Source organism: Nannospalax galili, unplaced genomic scaffold (assembly GCF_000622305.1).
Source record: "Nannospalax galili isolate Female #2095 unplaced genomic scaffold, S.galili_v1.0 scaffold678, whole genome shotgun sequence".
NCBI classification, from domain to species: domain Eukaryota; kingdom Metazoa; phylum Chordata; class Mammalia; order Rodentia; family Spalacidae; genus Nannospalax; species Nannospalax galili.
The window spans coordinates 13,868-15,796 of NW_008341807.1; the positions used below are offsets into that span (position 1 = coordinate 13,868).

General features: G+C 40.7%; 1 protein-coding gene across 1 annotated transcript in view; it reads left to right on the forward strand.

The window, feature by feature from the left end:
- LOC103737484 (UPF2 regulator of nonsense mediated mRNA decay) overlaps positions 1–1,929 on the forward strand; it is a gene marked incomplete in the record, with an annotated part of 29,170 nt that overhangs the window by 13,857 nt on the left and 13,384 nt on the right. The window contains 1 exon segment of the mRNA XM_008837309.3: positions 851–1,018. Coding sequence (XP_008835531.2) covers positions 851–1,018 — 168 coding nt within the window.

A 1,929-nucleotide genomic window follows, 5' to 3' on the forward strand; every position in this document is an offset into this window, starting at 1 on the left:
CTCGGCCAGAGGTTGACAGAGTGTCTTCATCTGTCACTTTCTACTTCATCTTTTGAGATAGAGTCTCTCACTGATCCTGGAGCTCACAGATTGGCTGCAGTTGGCCCAGTGAGTCCCCGGGATAACTGCTATCTCTGCCTCCCAGGACTGGGAGGCCTTTTATATGGGTGCTAGGTATCCAAACTCAGGTCTTTTTGTATAGACAGCAGGTGCTTTTCCCATTGCAACATCTCTACTACCCCTAGAATTAATCTATTCTTAGTCTCCAAGTGTAGCACAAAGTAAAGTCATCAGTGAAAGTTCATGTAATTATTTGGTAGAAAATTCAGTGTAAATAGTATAATTAATTGATACTACCAACCAAAAAGTTAATGTGAATTGTATATTTTTTTCATTCTTAGATGTTTGTTGAATGTCAGCTGTGTGTAAAATGTTAGCTAGTGCTGGGGAAAGGGGATACAGTGACAAAGTCCCAGTCTGGTGGAGGATTCAGACTGTTCAGCAGGCCACTGTGAGACTTTCTGATAATTCCGAAGGCACATGTGTGCTGTGTGAGTGACTAAAAGGACAGAATGCATTTGAGGAACTTGTAGAGTCTGCAAGGCCTGGAGTGTGTGGGCCTCTGGGAGGCTGGGGCAGTGAACAGAACGAGAATCACATGGTTCCTTCAGGTCAGATACAAAAGTGTTTGATAATGTGCGAGAAATATTCCTTGGTTTCATATGTATTTCAGTCTCTGAGTCCTATGATTATTTAAAAAATTCTACACTGAATGAATTGTTTACAATTTGTATTTACATTTATGTGTATTTTGGAATATTTATATGCTGTCAAAATTTCTGTCTTTAAGCAACGAAGTGGCGAATCTGTTAAAGTGCACCAACTTGATGTTGCTGTTCCTTTGCATCTCAAAAGCCAGCTGAGGAAAGGGCCCCCACTTGGTGGGGGGGAAGGAGAGGCAGAGTCTGCAGACACCATGCCATTTGTCATGTTAACAAGAAAAGGCAACAAACAGCAGGTAAGATACTGTCCACTGTGCAGTTACAGTTGTTAGTTACCAAGTGTAAGGGATACCTTTAATTCTAAGTTATCTTTCTCCTGCAAAAAGAGAATGGAAACTTCAAGTATTCCACCCAAATATTATCCATTTGTATATATGGAAGATTCATTGATGTTTTACAGAAAAAATACATTTTAATGGCAAGGACATTTAACTTCTAAGTTCATGCATGTCTGTAAGAATATGTAAATGCCTTGACTTTAAGTAGAAAGTTGTATAAGGAATCTCAGTATGGGGAAGAAAAGGAGGTTGTTGACTAACAAAAAAAAATACTCAGCTGCCGAGATTCCCTAGAAAAGTCCCTGCCTTCTCTTGCTGACTTAGTATATGCTCTGTGTGCTACCAACTTCTTCCCTTACTTTACACACAGTCCCTCAGACCCTTCCCCTTGCTTCTAAACTTTTACTTTAGGGATTCATGTGCTGGATGTTTCCTGAGCATCAGCTGTGTGCCACATACTTGTCTGGGTTCTCAGACTACAGTAGCACACAGGGTGAAATACCTGCCCTCGTGAGTTTTGTTTTCTATTAGATAACAAAACACAGTATGACAAGGATGAGGGCCAGCTCTCAGACACAACTCAAGGATGTGCATATTTCAATGTCATTCACGTAAGCCATTTGTATATTTTGTTTTCCTGCTAGTTAGTTACCAGGCCCTTTGTGCAGAACACAACAGTAGTTAACCAAGCCCTTCTTCTCTTAGGAGCTCTCAGTGTGGTTTTGGGAGGCATATGATAAAGAAATTCATAATACCAATCTGGGGAAATGTGAAGGGAAATAAGATAAGAGGAGAGAAAGATAGGGATAGGGAGAGACAGTGAAAGAGAGGCTGCTGTTTTAGATACATAGTCAGCGAGACTTGCAGTG